Source organism: Perissodus microlepis, chromosome 20 (assembly GCF_051167445.1).
Source record: "Perissodus microlepis isolate ML-2025 ecotype Zambia chromosome 20, ASM5116744v1, whole genome shotgun sequence".
Lineage (NCBI taxonomy): Eukaryota > Metazoa > Chordata > Actinopteri > Cichliformes > Cichlidae > Perissodus > Perissodus microlepis.
In genome coordinates this window covers 4,313,440-4,333,098 of record NC_140480.1, presented here as the reverse complement: position 1 = coordinate 4,333,098, position 19,659 = coordinate 4,313,440, and the positions used below count along the sequence as shown (strand labels likewise).

The 19,659-nt window shown below is 42.2% G+C and overlaps 1 protein-coding gene across 1 annotated transcript; it reads right to left on the bottom strand.

Moving 5' to 3' along the window:
- Positions 1 to 6,255: 6,255 nt before the first annotated feature.
- LOC146363879 (solute carrier family 2, facilitated glucose transporter member 5-like) lies at positions 6,256 to 19,398 on the bottom strand. Its single transcript, XM_084917981.1, has 15 exons — positions 19,047 to 19,398; positions 18,584 to 18,674; positions 18,299 to 18,392; positions 15,035 to 15,159; positions 14,833 to 14,931; positions 14,587 to 14,747; positions 14,383 to 14,507; positions 14,140 to 14,292; positions 13,912 to 14,037; positions 13,099 to 13,286; positions 12,853 to 12,963; positions 12,649 to 12,750; positions 9,873 to 9,948; positions 9,525 to 9,652; positions 6,256 to 7,605 (listed from the first exon to the last, which is right to left on the bottom strand). The coding sequence occupies exons 4-15, from the start codon at positions 15,077 to 15,079 to the stop codon at positions 7,381 to 7,383; spliced, it is 1,539 nt and encodes a 512-aa protein (XP_084774107.1). The 5' UTR covers positions 15,080 to 15,159; positions 18,299 to 18,392; positions 18,584 to 18,674; positions 19,047 to 19,398; the 3' UTR covers positions 6,256 to 7,380.
- Positions 19,399 to 19,659: the final 261 nt, after the last annotated feature.

Below are 19,659 nucleotides of genomic sequence, written 5' to 3'. Positions count from 1 at the left end.
AGTTGTGCTAATTTAAATTTGTGGTTTTACAGAAAAATATTTTTTATTATAAATAGAATTATTTATATGAGGGAATTAAGGGAAATATTTATATCCATATTAACCATTGGAAACTGTGCTGATTTATCCAAACTAGAAGCTTGTCTATATTAATTAGGCACTGTTTATCTGATAATTTCCTTCTTCTTAATGCAGATAAGACAGATATGATGGTCATTGGAGCACATAAATTACATTATTTGTCCCAAAACTTTGCGCGTTGATTAATGTAACACTCTCCTTTCTGAGCTACCGAAGAAAAGCTTTAGAGTTTTACAGATGGTACAAAAGGCAGCTGCTCACATTTTAACCAAAACTGAGAAATATGAGCACATTACTCCAATACTGAAATCTCGTCACTGGTTACCTTGTCAAGTTTGAGCAGATTTTAAGGTCCTATTGCTCACCTACAAGGCTTTCAACGGTTTGGCACCCTCATATCTCTCTGACCTTTTACGGACGATACCTATCAACACCATTACTGAGACTAACCACCTGATCCTGTCACGGTGAATAGAATGAACCGTGTGGGGAAAGATAAATGAGGATCCACACGCAGGCACTCGCTGAAGGTGTGAAGGTGGTTTATTGTAGAACAAAGGTGGGAATGGCAACACAGAACAAAACTGATCTATACTGAGACAAACTAAACTATTGACCGGTAGACATGATCGCAGGGAGGACACACGAACAACAAACAAACAAACAACAAACTGAATACACTCACATAAGACACGGATTTTCACAATAAAACAGGAAACAAGACACCATCACACAAAGACGCAGACTCAACACTGAGAGGCAGACAGAATATAAACCATGGAACTCAAACTATACATGAGACAACAAATCCTTAAACACGAATAAACAGAAACATAGACTTCTAATAAAAATCAACAAAGCACACGGGTATCAGAAAACAATCCAAAATGCAAAAATAAACCAAAACATCAGAAACTCAGATCCATGCCATGGCAACAGTGATCAGTGAGATGCTTGACTACAAGTTCCCTCCAAGGAGAAGAACACTAGAGGCCAAGATCAAGGTAACATGGAAGGGAGTTAGCCAAGTATCGGAGCTGCAGAAAGGTGAGACGAAGAAGTAGTACAGCAAGCTGTCCATCTGAGGTCCATCTGAGGCCTTGGAAACTGCCAAGCAAAGACTCACAGCCTTGGCCAGCCACTTGAAGAGGTGTACCAGAAATAAAAGCTGTTCTCCACAGAACCATCCAAGGTGTACTCTCAGTGGCAGGGGAATAATATGAGAACAGCCAACCAAGGCTGGAGACAGAGCAATACTGGAAGAGCATATGGAAGCTCCTGTCAGGCATCATAGCAGATAAGATGAATAGTCACATGGCTCAATACATGAGTGGGGCACAGAATACCAGAGGCACAAAACACCTGCTACTGGTAGACCAAGCAGTTGCAGAGACTGCAAGACTAGGCTAACCAACCTGTCAATCTATCAATCAATCAAGGCCTTATTCACCCCCCCGACCTTACACACACACACACACAACACAGAGAGACATGGGGATACAGGTCAGAAATCGGTAGCGTTACAGAAAAAAACAACAACATTGAAATGTACACTACAATGGGAAAGTACAAGAGGAAAAAAAGAGACCTCTACTCATGCTGGGCTCCTGGGAGGACAGCATGAGAACAGGAAACAAAAAAAAACTCCTCTGCACAAAAAAGCACATAAATGTCCACAGCACAACATCATGGAACACGTGACAAGCCACAGGGTCGGGTAGGGGATGAGGAGTAATCCGAAGCAAACACAGCAGCCATCCTGCCCAGTGCTACCATTCCAGCGCGGGCTCAAACCCGCCGCGTTCCCAGGAGGGAACAAGCATCAAAGGCATTTGGAAAGGGAGGGGGGATGAGTGTGTGCATATCAGTGTATATGTATGTGTGTGCGTGTCCAGAGTTCAGCTGAGACAGTGTCCTTCGCCCTGCTAGGCTAAGTAAACAGTCTTCCAGCCAACTTGCATGGAATGGGAAGGAACAGACTAAACACAGTCGTTATCAGGGTGTTTTTATTCGGCTCCAGCCTTGCAACCGCAGCTGGCGCCGAAAGGGTATCCGCATGAAGTGATGGTGCTTTTTACTTTAGTGTGAACAGCTCATATGAATTTCAAAGCAGTTCTAACAAATGGTAAATGGCCTGTATTTGTATAGCGCTTTACTAGTCCCTAAGGACCCCAAAGCGCTTTACACATTCAGTCATCCACCCATTCACACACCGGTGATGACAAGCTACATTGTAGCCACAGCCACGCTGGGGCGCACTGACAGAGGCGAGGCTGCCGGACACTGGCGCCACCGGGCCCTCTGACCACCACCAGTAGGCAACGGGTGAAGTGTCTTGCCCAAGGACACAACGACCGAGACTGTCCAAGCCGGGGCTCGAACCGGCAACCTTCCGAACCTTCCGTGTAGTCAATCTCTTATTCTGTCCCTTTTCTCCAATCGATCACCTGGACAGTTGCGCCAGCTGAAGCTTGTGACCTTCCCACCCTGGACTAGAATACATTCTTTAATTTGCAGCCTTATGTGTACAATAAATCAGAGTAAAAACCTGTGAAGGAAATCATGTATTATGTGTACAATAAAACAAGAGTAAAAACCTGTGAATGAAATCATGTTATTCTTCCACAATAGGTACGTTAAATATGTATCCTTCAGGTCTGCTGATATAAACAGACAAGTAAACAGGTCGCCTCGGCGCATTACATCCAGTAGAGTGGTGGTTGTCAGCATCCTGAACTTGTATGACCTCAGATGCTGATTTAGTGCCCTTAGGTAGGTCCAGTATCAGGTGCAGTCCCCCTCCCTTCTTGGGGGCGAGAAAATACTTTGAGTCAAAGTCGCATTAGCTCTGCTCCCGATGTATTTCTCGTATTGCTTTCTTTAATAGCAAGGTAAATATTTCACCTTGCAGAATCCTGGCTGATTCACCTGTAACAAGAAAGAAAATCAGTTTGTGAAATCTAGGAGGAGTGGTTGCGAATTGCAACGCCCACTCACATCCTGGGCCATCTGACCTCAGGAATTCGCATGATAAGGTGGGGCTAGGTTTCACAATGAGTGGACTGCCTAACAACAGGACTTAGTGCTGCTGAATCTTTGATTCTATTTATTTTTTGCAGTGTTTTACTTGCATCTATTTGAAAAAGTGAGTTTAAACAAAAATTATATGCTGGAATATGCAGAAAATAGATTTAAATGTTAAACAAATTTCTTCCATTCAGAGAATGTTGGATATAATTTAGTTTTTGCTTGATACAATGTGCATAAAGTTAAAATATTAAAACTAATAAAATGAGTTTTAAAAAGAGAAATTTTCATTTCATGGAATTTTATATAATGAAATATGCAGAAAAAAAGAGAATTGGACTGAAATGTCTATTGTTTTATAACATATTCAGGTTGTGTATTATGTTTTTAAAAGCAACTAAGTAATAAAGTAACTAATTACTTTTGAAAATAAGCAATCAGAACACTTTATTAAAGGAAATTGTGTAAAGTAACGGGATTTCTTTATAGGAGAAGTAATCAGTATTAGCAACTAATTACTATTTTCAAGTAACTTGACCAACACTGCTCATAGATATTTACAATCTTTATATTTGAAGATATTCCTAAATTAAACGAATGCGCAGAGAAAAATGCTCCTTAATTCATGTTGTATTTATTTATTCATTGTCAAACTAATAATGACATGACAGAGATGACTGTCGATTTTAGAAATCAAATATGTGCTCAAGCTTAAATTAAAAACGGAGTTCAGATTACAGTCAGATGCCCAAAAGCTGCTTTTTTGACTCTATAGGATCACTGGGATCGCTCCGGGGGATTTAAGCTTAACGTCTGTGCGGAGTCGCTGTCCTGCGCGACAAAACCGGGAGACGCGGAGAAGGAGATTTTCTGCGTGTTTTTCTCTGCAGAAAATCTGTGGTCAGCGATGCCATCCCTCATGATGGAAGCCACTGGACATACAGGGGTGGGCATTTTTCTTTCAGTGTGTCTGAATTAGTTTTTAAAGAATTTACTGCATAGTTGTTTTTTTAACCACCTCAAACTGCACTTTCGCGGATGTTGATGCGTGGTGCGTAAAGCGTAGAGACGTTTATTGTGCAACACAAATACTCAACAAATAGCATTTTTGAAAAATAAAAATAAAGTGATTGAAATGAAAATTGGGTTATTACTTGTAGAGGCTAAGCCTACGCTTGAAGCCACTGAGGTGGTCGTTAACGGGGGGTGACGCGATGTCACTGGTATGCATGAATTAAGTTAACAGTCCAATAAATCCAGCAGTATGTATCTTGTCCTTTTTTGGTCTTTATTCCGTATCGACTTAGCATAACAGCGCAACGGTCACAAACTGTTTGCCTTCTTAATGACACACCTGACGCCGATTACGTGCGTCTACCTTAAATACCTTTACATTACATAATCAAAACAGAAAAAGGTGACCTCTAGTGACCACATAAGGTATTAACCCAAGAATGGCTCCTACATTACTGTTTATTCACAAAGATCAAATTCTTTTGACTGCTTGGTGTCCTGGTTTAACGCGCTGTGCGTTATTGGACAAATACCTTTCGTTTAACAGCTGGTTGGCTCTTGTAAAAACCATGGACCATTTGGTGTACAGCGCAGCTGCTGCTACGATTCTGGAAATGAATGTTATTTGAAGACGCAACATTATTCTGCTGAACAAGTCCACTGCGTGCCAGGGAACCAGCAACATGTGAGCTGGGTGGTTAATCCATTTCAAAGAAAGGCTAATGTAAATCAAAAGTTCAAACAGTGTCAGTCTGTACAGATGCACAGAAAGGACCACACCAGTTTTTTCTGCCTGAACTATCAAGCATAAATTTATGTGGAGGTTGAGGTAGAATTTCCATTATTTGAAATCCCCTCATTTATGTATAGTTTCCATGACTGCCATTGCTTTTTGGAAAAGTCACCACTGCATCACATCAACAGCACTGTCAACATTGAAAAGAAATGCCTGCTGCTGAAATAAATGTAGGCCAAGGCTTTACAGCTATGTAAAGTATTCATGATTTGTGATGATATATTTGTGTCACCATCAGTTCAAATCGACCTACCTCCCAGTATGAAAATCACTGAGGGACTCCCAGGAAAGTACACAGTCGTCCAGATGCACCTGCACTGTGGCGGCTGGGACTTGGAGGCCAGTGGAGCAGATCATGCTATAGATGGGATCCGCTACATGGCAGATGTAGGCTTACAAAACACAAAGGTTGTCCACTGCAGTAAAGCCAGGTTTTAAAGAACGTCTGTCTCATGCTCAACAAAACTGGGATCAATTATAGGTGCAGAAGTTTAAAGGGATGATGGGTTTCATCAGAGTGAACTCTTTTAACAAGGAAACCAGAATGACCTGTATCTATTAATCAGCCCTCTTTTTTGAAACCATTTCTAATCTGCACACAAACAAATTTCTTGCTTCCTGTTGAACCGTTTCAAGACTTTCTTTCATTTCTTCAAACAGCTGAAACAATCGAAAGTTAATAAATGCATTTCTATCTCCCGATAGTCTTCAGCTACACGGCAACACAGTGAATGAGTGCTTGTTTCCACCGGGCTGCTCTGGATCTCAGACAGCCTGTAACCTTCAGCTATGAGACGCTTCCTTTCCTTTCCTTTGAGAGGTCATCGCCGCAGCAACACCACAGCTGGCATCCACTGTGGTAGCAGCAAATAATTAAGATGCATCCAAGTGAGAGTTTACATAAAACTGGTACTTTATTTTCACTTCTAAAGCACTTTACTCATAAGTTAATATCTGACATCTATCAAAGAAGGAACATTAAACAGTCAGCATGAATAAAAATTATAACATATCTGTAAAAACACGACTAAAAACGGTCAGATGTGTGTAACCATTACAAGTGACTTATTTTTGGTTTCTAGCTCTTTAGAAAACAGGTTAATAAATCTGGAGTTTTGGTTGTATCAGTGCCTTTTAAGCATGTTAAATACAATTTTATGATAAAGCTTAAAGCAACACAGATCCTAAAAAACTGTAATAATCCTCTAAAGCCTGCATTTATGGGATCAAGTCACAATGATCTCTTTTCACTGAAACTTTAAGCATCAATGTTAACACAGCTTTGTTTTGGGTTTTTTCCAGGATGGCCATTTTGAGAACACCTACTATAGTGATTTTATTGCAAACTTGAAGAAAATCAAGTATGCTGGTGAGTTACTCACTAAAACAAACAATTAAACAAAAGAAAAACCCCACATTGCTCTACTTGGTGTCAGAATCCAAATGTGACCTCTAGCTGAGCCATAACTGACTGGTTTAGTTTAACGTGGTGTTTGTGTAACCTTCACAGGTCAGTCCATGAACATATCCCACCTTGATGTCCGCTCAATGCTCCCTGAGAATCTGAAGCACTTCTTCAGGGCTCCCTCACCACTCCGCCCTGCCACGAGAGCGTCCTCTGGACTGTGTTTGATAACATCCATTGACAACAGTCATTCGGGTGCTTGCTCATCTTAAAAGCTGCCAAACATATCTACATGTAAGGGATGGCTGTATTCACTTTGCAGTGTTTGCTTCTTTCCTTTTTCTTTCCTTTAGGTGGATTTCACAATTCAAGGTCTATCAGATATGGTGGGTGGTTTTAAAATGTGATATTGATCTGCAATTAAAGTTAGATTGGTGCTTCTCCAGCCTGATTCTTTTTTTCTGTTGTCCTCAGAAACTGGCTCTTTGTTTCCTTTGGTGCTCAACTTTCCAGGAGAAAGATTCTGGCAGTTATGCTTTGGCCAGACCAAAACTGAGCATGTACGGAGGGGTGCAGCTGGACAGTCAGTACAGATGTTCCTGATGCTTCTGTTTGTATGAGCTTCAACATGCTGCAACAAGCCAGAATATCATCTGTTGATGTTGGGGATTTGATTGAAGGGTTGGTGAAGGGTTCATGGTATGTTTTACAAAGGACAAAATGCTTTTCAAGGCGCCTACAGACCAATATTAAAAACACGTCACAGCTTGAGCCATGTACTGCATTCATATGTCATCAATAAAAGCTTACAAGAGACCTGCTGTCTGCTCACTGACTCCTTCACACGTCCTTAACGCTGCATCTAGTGCACACAGGGACTCAAAGCAAATCTTAGCCTGCATGAAAATCTACCAACATCTGCAGGCACAAATACAAAGAAAAGGCACACAGAGACATCTAAAATTAAAACACTGTCAAGTCTTCTACCACACACACACTCCCTCGCTCCACACCCGCAGTGAATACTTCCTCTTCTATCAATGTTCTCCTTCTTTCTTCAGAAGGGCGTGGCCTTCTGTGCATCCTGTGGGCTCTCTTTGAGCTCTTTCAGCGGGAGATCGCCGTCACCCAGATTTAACTCCACTTTGTTCCTCTTTGCAAACATCTGGAAGACCTCCAGGAAGGTCTTCTTCTTTGTTTCGGGCACCACCAGCCAGATGTAGATCAGGGTGACCAGACAGATGACGGCAAAAATGATGAAGCTGTAGGGGCCCAGGCCTCGCTGGGGAGAGAAGGAGGAGAGGAAATGTGATTTCTGGGTCCTCGACATGAAATGTAAATATGTCAGGAAGACAAACAGAGCAAACAAGGTGAGGTCAAAAGTGAAACACTGCTCTTTGATATGTTTCTCAAGCATCTTCTTCCCTTGATTACACTTTCAGGTTTAAACATGTAAGAGGAAGTAAACATGAGATGAAGCTTATGTTTATATCTAAGATCACGTCATTCAGTGAAAACTCCTACACATAATGTCTCCTCATTTAAGATTTTACAATATGTTTTCTGGTGTTATAATATTCAAGCTCCGACATTATGTTTCAGGCGTTGTAAATGCAGTAAAAAAAAATTCTGGCGCTCTGCATGTTTGCATTCCTCATGTATCTGCCTCCTCCTCATTCCCTATGTTGGGCCTCTTCTTGTCCTCCTCTCATTTTGTTTCCCTGTCTGTGTTTGTGTACGAGGAGTAGGTGAGCCACTCCCTTTCCAGTTTTTCCTACTTCACTCGACGACCGAAACCAACACTGTTCTCTTGTGCTTAGATCCACCAGCTTCCCACCTGCCTGCCTGTTTTAATCAGCTGATTTGATCACCCCTGGCTCCAGTCTGCCCTGTTTACTGTGAGTCAAACAACAAGCTAGTTTTGCACACAGAAACCGTTCCTGACTAGTTCAGCAGCCAGCAACACTAAGCCATCCACCTAAAATAAACTCCTTCTTTTCTTGACATGCACAATAAATATTCTAAGTGTCACCTAAAGGTGGAGTGTGCATCAGGTAGGTGAGTGATAGGTCCAAACTGCATTCTCTAGCATGACAGCAATCAATATTAAACAGGAGGAACCAACTGATTTTTTTGTTTTGCTCTCAGTTTGATACCTGAATCAAACTTGGTGCTGAACCATTAGGAAAATGTTGTAAAAGGAAAAAATATATCTGAAATCTACTTTTTCTACTTTACCTGAGCACTCGAAGCACTTTATACAAAACACTTAATTTACCCATTCCAATGAAGACTTTTTTCTCTCTGCTGAAGTGCTTTCTATCTGACACTCACACTCCAGTGGATGCATCAGAGGCTTGAGGTTAGTATCTTGCTAAAAGATAAACATGAGGCAGTAATTTTGAGTACAATTCAAATCAGTATAAGTCAGCATTTTGGCCCGCTCACTTTAGGGGTCACTACAGCAACTCATTGGTATCATGTCACCCTATCCCCAGCATCCTCCTGTGTCACACAACCCCTCTTCATTTCCTTCTTTACTAGATCTATGAATCTCCAAAATCCTTTGTCAACTATATCCATATAGGGTCTGCACATGTCCACAGCAGTTCAGTTCCTTAACTTTGGCGGCAAAACCTGAGCCGTTACTCTTATGTACTCATCTCTAATCCTGTCCCTCCATCCTGGTCATGCTGGTTTCTTCAGCTCTGCCACCTCCAGCTCAGCCTCCTGACTTTTTGTTAGCACCACAGTCTCCAAACCATTCATCATAGCAGGTCTCACTACCATCTTGTAATCTTTCCCTTTCACTCTAGCTGCTATCTTGTTATAAATCATCCTTGACACTCATTTCTAGCCACTCCACACTGACTGCAATCTACTGCAATCCTCTCCTCTCTTACGCACTGTTTGTTGCAGCATATTCTTTACTTAATTCTTATATTTGTGTTGCAAGGATGAAATGCAAACGAGCGCACTTAAATCTTTTCTAAACAGGTTAATCCCTGTTTAGAAAAGCAATCCCTTGTTTGCAAATCTATGCAAATTGCAAAGAAAATATCAAAGTAATCCAATTCTAAGTGGCATAAAAGATCACATTACAGTGAGGATGTGGAGGGAACTGCCTTGCTGGTTATGCTCGACAAAACATCTGGAACTAATTCCACTGAAGTCTGAGCCTGCAGAAATTGAGTAACTAACCTCGAGGAAGGGGAAGACAAGGCCAACAACGAAGTTGGAGAGCCAGTGGACGGAGCCGGCCACCATGAACGCCGCAGGCCTGGCTGTTTGCCGGAACATCTCAGTGGCCACCACATAAGGAATGGGACCTGCAGAACAAAAATGCAATTAACCACAACCAAAACACTCGAGACAGACATCATCAGTCTTCACAGTCAGAGAGGATGCTCATGTCTCAAACAAACTGAGTGCTGATGTACAAACTTTGATTATATGCCTGGTTGCATCTAAACAACACTTCAGCTATGGAGCGCCCTGCTGTAATCAGTATGTGTGTAAATAGCAACAGGTCTACTCAGACAGACTCACTCGGTCCTATGGCATGTCCGATGACGTAGATGATGACACAGGCGATGCTGACATAGGGCATCCATGTCACAGTCTCCTGCAAACACAGACAAGCAGCTCTCAGTAACTATTCCTTCTGATGTTTGTAAGCAGGAGCAACAGTAACAGCTCCACATGGAGGCTTTGAGGATCAAAGGCAGATGATTAATGTGCCTACTCTCCATTGTGTCTCTAAATTGTGCCTTTACTGCTGCTGAAAATGACGCCTGTCTGAAAACATTGGCTCCAGGTGAGGTTGCAGGTTTGAAGGAGGGCAACACTGCGTTTGCAGTTCTCTCTAATAGTCAGTGTTTATGTGCAGGTTTCATGGCTCCTGAAAACAAAGGGGCCAAAATATCACTTTATTTTCCAGACCATGATGGGAATCCTAGACGTACAACATGATTACAGGCTGGTAATCTGTAGCACAGTGACACCGTTTGTTATTTTGGCTTTTTACTGGTTGCTTATTGTTTAATTATTTTGCCAATCTGTCATCATGTCAGATTCTGCTGTTCCTTAGCTGTCCTGCAGGAGTTCTCACTGTGGCTTTTCAGAAATGGCCAAAACATAGGGATAAAGTGCAGGTGAAATAAAATCAAACATAAAGAGATGTGGGTCTCCACACCCACCTGAATCCAATTTCCGGTTATTCATCATGTGCCAGATGTTTGGTTTAGCTTTTTTTTGTAAAAAAAACAACAACAAAAAAACAAAACAAAACACCAGAAGCCTTCTTGACACAATCCCAAAGGGATTTGGGTCTCCTCCCTATACTGAACTGGGATCTTTTGCCTGTTAGTCAGATGTATAAACCACTACACTATGGAGACAGAGATGTTTTTATATATAATCTCTCATTTTTAGGAAACACAAAAGTAATTAGGCAGCTGACAAACAGTTACATAGTTAAGTGTGGCCTGTACCCTTTTACAAATTAAACTGATAACATATAAGCTTGATTTACTGTCAACAGCCACTAATCCTTTCAAAAAAATCCATATCATCGTTGTGCATATCAGTTTCAACATCTACAATCTGGAGACACCTTCATGAATGGAAATAGAGGATTTATAATATCACCCTGGTGATAACCCTGGCAGGTTTTAGATCTCACCCTGGGTCAACACACCTGAATCAAATGATTAGTTCATTACCAGTCCTCTGGAGGGCTTCAAGACATGTTGAGGAGGTAATTTAGCCATTTAAATCAGCTGTGTTGGATCATCTAAAACCTGTAGGACACTGGCCTTTGAGGCCTGGAGTTCCCGTCCCCTGTTTTATAACAAGGTGCGAACTACTGGTTACACCAGGGGTGGGCAATCTCAGTCCACGAGGGCCGGTGTCCCTGCAGGTTTTAGATGTGTCCTCGAACCAACACAGCTGATTTAAATGGCTAAATTAGCACCTCAACATGTCCTGAAGTTCTCCAGAGGCCTGGTAACGAAATAATCATGTGATTCAGGTATGTTGACCCAAGGTGAGATCTAAAACCTGCAGGGACACCGGCCCTCGTGGACTGAGATTCAAGAACAGGAAGGCCAGATTAGACTAAACTCTAAAAGGCCTGCACAGATCTGGAAAAAAAATCTTGGGATAAATGAAAGCAAGATGAACCAGAATGACAGAAGAAAAAAAAAATATGGAGAAGCAGAGAAACAGTTCTGGATCTGAAGCATACTGCACCATCTGTGAAACATGGTGGAGGCAATGCTATGGCATGGGCATGAATGACTTGAACCAAACCACTGGCGTTTGTTGCTGACATGGCTGCTGATAGAAGTAACAGGACAAACTGTAAAGTGTACAGGGCTATACTCTGTGCTCAGATTTGAAGTCCTCAGACAATGTTTCAGTGTATGTTTAGTTTGATGGCCAGATCTCAACCCAAGCACAGCGGCTTTGCAGTTTTATATGTACAACTATGTATAAAACGTATGTAACTTCTGAACAGCGATTGGACAAGTTTTCGTAAAACCACTTGAGTAAAATCTGAAAATTTGTATTTCATTCATATGTCATTTACAAACATGTAAAGAGAGTAGAGGCCTTTGCAACAGTGCAGGTTCAAACTGGGACCCAAGTTCTGGACTCTAAGTAAGCCAAAAGTCTGTCCACTCTGAGTTAAATGCATGAAAAATGAGTGGGGGAAAAAGCCATAATCAGTGGTGGTCTCAACAGTAGAGTGCCTCTATTTTAATGCAGTGGGGTTAAAACTATGGAGTGGACTGACACCTTCATAATGTTAAATTTTATTCATTGCTCTTAATTAATTAATTATTCAACAGAGCTGTAACCCAGTGGGGACAAAGTATAGGTGAGAGCAGAAAATTAAAATCACACAGATTAAGATGAAAATTTTAAAGGCCTGTTGCTGTAGCCTTGTAGGAATGAGGATTTTGGTGGCTGCTGTTGGAAAAAAACGAGTGTCCTGGTTATCCAAAAATATGCTGAACAATGTCAAATGACTTAAATTCAGTAACATGGAAACATAACATGTGAAATGCTGTTAAAATTACAAGCAGCTCACATTTACGAACTCACCTCTAACTATAATTAGTACATTTTTAGACTATAGCTGCAAATAAATCAATCTCATGAGGCGTTACTCTCTGATCCACTGATCCTGAGATCATAAACAGGATCTTGCAAATCTCCTCTGATTCTTTCCAGGTTGGGAAACTAATAACTGAACCACTAGAGGGCAGCAGAGTGACAGGTTGCAGGCATAAGTAGCGCTGACAGGTCTGTACGATACCTGCAAGTTGAGTGCGACAGTGAGCAGCACACAGGCTCCGCAGCAGATCCCAAAACCACAGAGGAGGAGCAGGCGGCGACCTGAGGCTTCCACGATGAACACCTGGGATGACAAAACCCCCGTTCAAAGTGGTTATCTCCATCTCACATGATCAAACAACAGACAGACAAACAGCTCCTCCCCTCAGCTTTGCCGGGTACCTACAGCAGTTACGGTCATAAAGACATTCACTGCTCCCGTTCCCACTGTGACATACTGGATGTCACTCTCCCTGACTCCTGCAGAGCCGTATATGCTGTCGGCATAGTAGTAGATCTGAGAGAAAAGAGAGAAATGCATGATGGTTATAACACGACAGCCTGTGAATAAGCAAGAACATAGATGTTGTCATGCATCCTGAAACTGTGTAATGGTGAGAGGGACGAGGACAACTGGATGGGCACGTCTCACCGCATTGACACCCGACAGCTGCTGGCCCATGTTCATGACGACTATGGAGATCAGCTGCCAGCGAAGAGAGCGCTGGGACAGCAGGGAGAACACACTCAGGTGACCTTCGGCCTTCTCGGACTGGTCCTCCTGACGCATCTCCAACAGCTCGCTGTCCACGTCGTCCCACCCACGCAGGCGCTGCAGTGCTAAGAGTGGAAATGCATACAGTACCACAATGCTCAGTTTATCTTCGATGTGTAGTGTAGTTATGTGTGAAATGTGAATGATGGTGGTGATGATGATGGTCCGCACGGCACCGCCAACCACGGCTCACCACAGAGATTTTTCATCAACCCTGCTCAACAAAGATACCGGGGAACTGGTGACACTTGTTGGAGATGTGGGGGAGATGGAGCAAACCATTTCCATATCTTTTGGGATTGCCAAGTTATTCGCCAGTACTGGTCTCTAATCCATGAACATCTACAAAATGTTTTTTCATTTGTTTTCCCTTTAACCTTTGAGATTTTTGTGTAACACACCAGTGGATAAATTGAATTCTAATGATAGAAGACTTTTGTATATCCTACTGGCTGCGAGTAAAAAGCCCCTTACGAGGAGATGGATTAAGCCTGAACCACCAACGATGGAAGATTGGATACATTCTGTACAAGAGACATATACGATGGAAAAATTGTCATTTTCTCTTAAACTTCAGAGGGATACCTTCTACAGAATATGGTCTAAATGGACAGAATATGTTAAGCCTGTTAGGTGTGATTTTTTTATGAACCATGCTTTTTTTATGTTGATGACATCGCACTTTCTTACCTTTCGTTGCTTTCTTCTCGTCTCCATTCTGGATGAGCATGTACCTGGGGCTCTCAGGGAAGAAGGGGAGCAGCAGGAGCTGAATCGCGGCGGGAATACCAGTAAGGCCAAGCAGGAGGGTCCAGCCTGGACACACACAGGCAACACAGACACGCTTTTAAACCTATTCTTAAGACCATGTCTCAGCATCTGATGAATAAATGATCAAACATGTAAAAACTTAACTACCTGTGCTGTTTCCCAGTATGTTTCTAATGCCCAGCACTTGGGCACAGAGGATCCCAACAGTGATGAAGAGTTGCGGAACAATGCCAAGAGCTCCCCTCAGGTTTTTGGGAGCGATCTCACCCAGATACATGGGCACCACATTGGAAGAGAGACCTGCAGATGGGAAAGCATGCACGGGTGAAGCTAAACCGCCTGATCACGCCTGATCCTTAACCTGGGCTGTTGTTAAATTCGGGAGCTGACCTGCACAGATGCCTACTATAAACCTGGCCACAATGATGATCTCGTAGGACTTGGCGATCTCACTGACTCCCATCATTAAAGCAGGGACGATGGAGAAGATGTTGTTGAAGAGGAGGGTGCCCTTCCTGTAGCAGGGATGAAGCATTAGTTGCAAGAAACATGCAGAGCATAATAAACCACACGTGGAATAAAGCAGATTCTCACCTCCCAAATTTGTTGGCCAGAGGTGCCACCATCAGAGAGCCGAAGAAGCCTCCGAGAGGGAACATGGACACGGAGAGAGACCACAGCAGAGTCAGGACGTTCTCCTCCATCGGGCTGTGGTAACGCTCCATGTAGGTTGTATTATAAAACTGCTGCATGAACTGAAAAGAGCAGGAGAGCACTGATAGGAACAAATTATCTTCCCAGCGAGTTCCATTCAAGCTTTTCTTTCTTTAATCAGCTTACCTGCGATGGAGAGTTGACCACAGAGACATTATAGCCGTACTGGAAGGACGAACCAAAGGCAGCTATGAGTGTTGCCAGCACCAGGACTACAGTTAGCCTCTGTTTTTTGTTGGAGAGAGGGGGACAACATCAGAGCGCTATTTGAAAAGTCAGAAAAGAAAATTGTGACCATGGTTGTGATCACACGTGGACTGTAACTCACCCCTTTCCTCTCCACAGGCTTTCCCCATTCCTCGGTGTCCGCCATGGCCGTGTTTGGGCTCGCTGTCACTTTCAGCAGTAATAACAGCACACTTTATTATTACTGCCCACTGGATCCTGCCTGCCCTTTGGACACCAGATTAGAAAGCGTGGCATTGGTTTATGGTTATCGCACTCATGTTGCTGACTGTGCTCTCAGGTTAATTTTTTTTTTTAATGTAATACACCTGAAAGATTAAAAGCTTACTTGAATGTTGATATCTAACTCTTATATTGCACTGTATCCTTGACTAAACAGGATCAGTGGATGCAGGTGTCATTAAAGAAAAAAATGATAAGGATAATGCATCTCTATTGCTGATCCACGCGCAGGCTGCACTGCATCAGATGGATTTATTAAAATATTACAACAGCAACAACTTCAGCATTTACTGTCAAACCGTTTGAAAGGTTTATCTGCTTGCACCTCTCATCGATGACACTAAAAAACTGTTTGTTTGTTCGCCCTTGCACAAATACCACAGCTGTAAACATTTCTTTTTCCAAATGTTTGCTTTGTCAGAAATCTGTCATGCACACCATCATCTCTTATCTCTAAAGCCGAGCCTGCTTGTCGATACAACGTCCCTGAGGCTATTTGCTCCTGGAGCTGGATGTTACTTGCTTCAAAGCACAAACAAACAAACCAAAGAAAAAAAAGCAAACAATTACATTTCAGAAATACTTCTGCTCAGAGTAAAATATTACTGAGGCAGTCTTGGAAGAATAAACTGAGTTTTACTGAAATAAAATGAATGAAACCAGAGTTTGTTTTTATATATGAAGGTAATAAAAAGACCAGTAAATGTTTACTACACAGTTGTGCTATTTTAAATTTGCTGTTTTAGAGAAAACTCTTTTTATTTTAAATAGAATTATTTACATAAAGTAACAGGTTTCATCAACAGGTTCATTTTAGATTTTAAAACTTGCAAATGATGCCTTTTACTCCTTTGGATACAAAGAGGTTTGGCTTGGATGGCAGTCAAAGAGTTTGAAACTTTAACAAATCTGGCATAAGATGTGATAAAAAGAATTCCAGCTACTCAGAGGAGCAAAAATTATGGAGACTGTTACCAACCTCCCTCAATTCGTATCAAGATGCTGACATTTTCTACATTGTTCACATTATCAGTGTAAAACTACAGCAAAAAGCTGTGGTCTGGAAGTGAAAGGTTAAGGCCTTGAAGTAAGGTTGGAGCAGGGTTATGGTGGACTTATTTAGTGGGCATCTCCTTTGATAGCATAAATTTTAACATTATGGGGGTTTACATATAGAACCAAGTGTAACCTTTATTAGGTTACACTTGGTTACATGTCACTTCTTTTGCTCATATCACGGTGAAAGAAGCTAGTGGACCTATTGTTGCTGCTGGTAGCATCCCACCAAGGTGGTAAAGTGCAGGTTCACTTCCAGTTTAACATCTTACTCCCATGTTTAAAAAAAGATTTACAGTCAGTTCAAGGGGTTAACATGCACATATCAGCACAGAAACATGCACACAACACTGCCGTAATAAAATGCTATCATGATAATGACAGTGTTGTGGAGATATGTGAAGGTGTTACTGTGAGGGTTGCAACAACAACAAAAAAATCTCTTGCTTTGGTTTGCTGACAATTCCAGGAGGTTTTCTAAGAGGGGAGTGATGAAGGGAGACCAAAAACCAGTTTTCTTAGAAGTGGCCTGGAAATCACTGAGCTCCATTCCAGGTTTTGTGCAATACCTTGTGCTTTAACACAGAGGCCGCATTACATAAGAAGTCATATAAAGCTAAAGCTACTTCCAGCTGCTCCCTTATTCACAATGAGTCACCAGAGTGACTGAAGGAACTACTGAGTGTCAATAAACAAGAAAAAACGGCGTCCAGTGGACGGTCTGTGTATTCAACCCCACCTCTGGCGCCGGTGCCCACCTCTCAAGTTTAAATCCATGTAGACATTGAGGGTTCTCGGGAGGGGCCGTGCTAACACCTGCTGCTCTCTGGCAGCAGCTGGGCGTTCAGGTATGTACCAGCTCACTCCCGGTGACTACTTGGCGGGGCCTGGTGCCTGTTGCTCGGTCAGGCCTCTTCCGGGGCAAAGGGGGCCCTCGGGCCTCCGGCCTCTGGGCCTGCGGCTCGGTTCACTCTGGTACAGCTGGCTGCCGGCAGAGCCACTGCAGCCCCCTCTGGCTTCTGCTCCGTGGCTATTGGGTGACCCCTCATCTGGGGCTCTCCTCAGCTCTTCCCAGGAGGGTGGCACGGATGCCCCTCCGGTGGTCCTCCTTGGGCTCTCGCACTCTGGGGCCTCTGGATGTCTGGGACCTGGATCTCCTCCATGCCTGCTTCATGCCCTGGGGGACGGGGCTATGGCTCTCTACATCCTCTAGCAGACCATTACATGGGGAAACCTTTTGAATACTAGCGCGCTGATCCACACAGGTGTGCACACGGGTGTTCACTGTTCATAGACATAAACTATACCTCTATTGGCTGCTATTTCCAAGCACATTGTGCGCTGTCGGTCCTGCTTGCTACACAACAACATTCAATATTTAGTATTTACTGCTGTTTACACTTAGCTAGATTAACGTGATGGTGTTGTGTTTAGTATGTTGCTCTGTTTTTTTTTTTCTCTTCTTTTTCTCTCAACAGGTGATCCAGGAGATTTTTTTTTCCTCTTCTTTCTCTTTTTAAGTGCCCTTTCTCACTGTCCCTCTTCCCTTCTGTTTTTCTTTTCCTTCATCTTTCTTTCTCCCTTTCCTATCCCTCAGTCATGTCTGTCCCATCTGTAACAACTGAAAATAAAATAAAATAAATAATAACAACAAAGGTTGATCGAATGGACCAATACGGCAAGGCCGTGATGATCCATTTGGCAAAGTAAATCCATTGGGTATCCTTGTTGGTCTTCAGACTAGTGATGGGATTTTCGGCTCTTTTTAGAAAACCGGCTCTTCAGGTTGTTTTGTTGCTTTAATGAATTTATTATTAACAATAATATAAAATTATGCTCAAAAATTGGTTTTATTTATATATGTTTATATATAAATATATGCGGTGGCCCCTAGAGATAAAACACATACAAACTCCAAAACAAATTTCTAGCGTTAACTGAACTTCCAAAACAGAGCTACCTAGATCACTTAAATTACACAATTGAAAGCATATGTGTATTGTTTCTGTATTTATACACAAGCACTCATATATATTCAAATAATTTAAAAAAAAAAAAGTTAATTTACCTGTTATTACCACACACCAAATCCAGTCGTTGGTACTTCCTGGCTTGTGTAGCCACTAGGTAACAAAAGCTCAGCTCAAATCTTCCCTAGCGTGCTATAAAGCAGAATTGTTATACAGTTCAGACTTCATTCATTTCCAAAACAACTTTACAAGCAGTTACAAATACAGCTAATAATTCAACCTTACATGTTATACAATTAAAACATTTACCAATATAAGTAACCAATCCTGGGATGTCCTATTAATAAATAACACTTTTTCACGTCAGTGTGGCTGAAACCTACCTGCTGAGTGAGATCAGTCCAAAAACATTGTGACAGAGCTGATGGACTTTAAAACGGTTATTTTCTTACTCTGATGGCTTCTTTGTTTTCCCTGTGCAAAGAGATCAACAAAAGCAACACAATCACAAAAACAGAGAAATAAATGAATAGCATTACTGTCATGGACTATGGGTCAAAGTATCATCAGAGCATTCTGCATCCTCCTCGTGTTTGTGTTCAAAAAGCTGCTTTTGGTTTTGTAGATACAGCTCCTTCTTTCCTAAACATGCGGCTGCCCCGGTAGCAAAATGGCAGCCGCTTTTTAAAATTAAGCTAAAAAAAAAAAAAAAGCTAATTAAAAATATGCAACAAAACAGTAATTGTGTTTTATTCTTCTGAGGAGTAAAGTGCAAAAAATAAAAATAAAATAGAATAAATGTCTGACCAAACATCGTTTTTAAGTAAATAATTGCAAAGTACTTACTGGACTTCAGCCACCAGTCACACACTTGTAGACATACCCCCACACGACAAACTTCCATATGACTGCGTGGATGTGAGCATGTAGGCAACGGACCAAACCATTGTGAGGCAAATGGGTTGGGGGTGGTTGGGGTATAAGGTGTGGGGTGGGGAAACTTGTCAGATATTAAAATGACTTGTTTGGCTTCTTTAAACAAATAAATAAATCAATAGCAGTCTTGGTTTTCGTGCATATTAATATCAGTACACCGTTCAGCTGTATTACTGCATAGTTATACATACAAATAATGAGGAGACAGAGTTTTCTGGTTTTCACAGGAGAAGGAGCAGGTTAGGACCATCGTGTCGCCATGTAATTTCCATCCATGGTTGCACTGCACTGATAGGACCAAAATTTTCCAGAGGTATGAGGGGGTGTGCACGGTGGTGACACTCCGGACCCCCTCGCCGCCCACCACCTCTCTTTTAGCCACGCCCCTGGTGCTTGAAATCAATTGGGGAGAGAGCACAGATGCAAACCAGGAGTCAACAGCCCCTCGTAGGCCTGCTGACCCAGGAAACAACAGCTGCTGCTCCCCTCCTGCAGTGTTTTATTTGTCTTTTTTTGTTTTTCT